This window comes from Cryptotermes secundus, unplaced genomic scaffold (genome assembly GCF_002891405.2).
Source record: "Cryptotermes secundus unplaced genomic scaffold, Csec_1.0 scaffold2047, whole genome shotgun sequence".
NCBI classification, from domain to species: Eukaryota; Metazoa; Arthropoda; class Insecta; order Blattodea; family Kalotermitidae; genus Cryptotermes; species Cryptotermes secundus.
The window spans coordinates 202,087-203,931 of NW_019722978.1; the positions used below are offsets into that span (position 1 = coordinate 202,087).

General features: G+C 36.8%; 1 protein-coding gene across 4 annotated transcripts in view; it reads left to right on the forward strand.

The window, feature by feature from the left end:
* Positions 1-1,845, forward strand: part of LOC111861557 (DNA repair and recombination protein RAD54B) — a 47,718-nt gene that overhangs the window by 13,838 nt on the left and 32,035 nt on the right. For 3 of the 4 annotated variants that reach the window (XM_023846218.2, XM_033750368.1, XM_023846219.2), the window contains exon 5: positions 1,085-1,180. The exons of the other annotated variant lie outside the window; for it this stretch is intronic. In XM_023846218.2, coding sequence (XP_023701986.1) covers positions 1,085-1,180 — 96 coding nt within the window. The remainder of the gene's footprint in view (positions 1-1,084; positions 1,181-1,845) is intronic. 4 annotated transcript variants of the gene reach the window in all.

Sequence of the window (1,845 nt, forward strand, 5' to 3'; positions counted from 1 at the left end):
TATAAACTGAATTAATTTTATAAGATAAAAGGTTAATATGTTTTCATCTAGTATTTAAGTCTTGTTGTAGTCACATTTTATTATGTTTAGTGACTGTGTTGTCTGTGTTTTATATTATGTTATTTTGACTTGTTCCAGTGATTGGTTGGAACATTTGTTTTGATTTTTGACGCATTCTATATCCAGTGGTGTGACAACTTGNCTGGCGCTTACCATCAGTCCCGACCAAGCCAGCGAGTTCAGCCTCTACTGGCTTCCCCCATCTATCAGAGGTGTTAGAGACTACTGTTGGGCGGGAAATGTCCTTGAATTTTGTTCGGTGACCTCCTTAGGAGATATGAGGTTCTTTTACATGCTGTAAAGCTACGACATGGGACCCACGGCTTAAAGTCCCTCCCAGAGGACTTGTTCCCTGAACTTTTCCGCCCTTAAAATTCCACGACCTCCGCCGGGTTTGAACCCGCGTACTACGAGTCATGAGGTTGGAACGTTACCTCTAGACTACGGAGGCCACTTAGTATAATTGTTAGTATTATTATTTGCATGTGCAATAAAACAAAATGAATTATTATTATTATTATCCTCTGAAAATCTATACTTTTCATTTCTTAATTAAATATTTATGTTTCATTTCTCACTTCTTAATAACACTTAGTTTTATGTTTGTTTGTTTACTTTTCTTCATTATTGTGTTTTCCCAAGTACTTGCCTGTAATTTGTCTTTCACCTATAATGTAATTACTTTCATCTACACTGTGCTCTGTCTGTAATTGGTCTTGCGGCTGTTGACTCGGCTCATAAATAATAAGGAATTGAAATTGAAATTATTATTATTATTATTATACACTTCTTGGAGAAGAAGCTATGCTTTTACAACAGTGGGACTACAATTTTAGGCAAAATGACTGGTAGGATGCTAGCTGCAGAATGTTAAGAACTGCTGCATTACATAGCATTTGTCATTGCACAGTTTTTGTTGTTTGAAACAGTACTCAAAATCATTACAAAAATTATGTTCTGCTGTTGATAGAGTTTGTTTGAAAGGTAGAAGAAATGTGAGGCATTTATACTGCTATTGTTTCAGGACACAGATGGGAAGATAATAGGTCAGTGTTCTGGAATGAAAACAGCAACACTTGAAGAAGGTAGCAGGTTGTTTGTTGGCAGCAAAGAAGTTGAGGTAACACCTGAACCTTTTTACTACATGATTCCTGATTTATATAAAGCATTTCTTACCAGTAAAAAGGTGTGCCCTGGAATCAACTCAGCCTTTAACAGAAATGAGTTGATTCCAAAGCCAAGAAAACATGTTATGCAGTTAGTTTCATGTTACATATTAGTAACATTGACACTCTCAAATCAATCTATTTGCTTATTTTCAATCTTTAATGAAGTATGTGGAATATTTTTGGGGGATAATTCATCCGACAGTAGAAAGGTATTTACTTTGCAAAAGAAAATTGTTAGAATCATGATGGGTGTCAAATCCTGTAATTTCTGTAGAGTTCTATTTAACCCGTTGCCGTGGTTTGACGTGTATGTTTCGTCAGGTATTTAAATCGTCTGGGGGGGTTCGACGTGTATGTTTCGCACAGCTGCACACGTATGTTATAACGCCCATAATAATTGATGGTTTTGCTGTAGATTGTTAGATTTTTCACTGGCCTGTTGTCAGGAGGACTGTATTTAATGACACACGCGTTTAAGAGCGCTAAGTCGTCGTTACATATGCCTGTCTTGCAGCAACGTTCCTGTGGCTATTGCGAGCTGTTTCTGTTATGAATGATGTGTTTTGTTTGCTCTGAAGCTATAAACACCAGAGACTGATATGTGCTGGTGTTTATA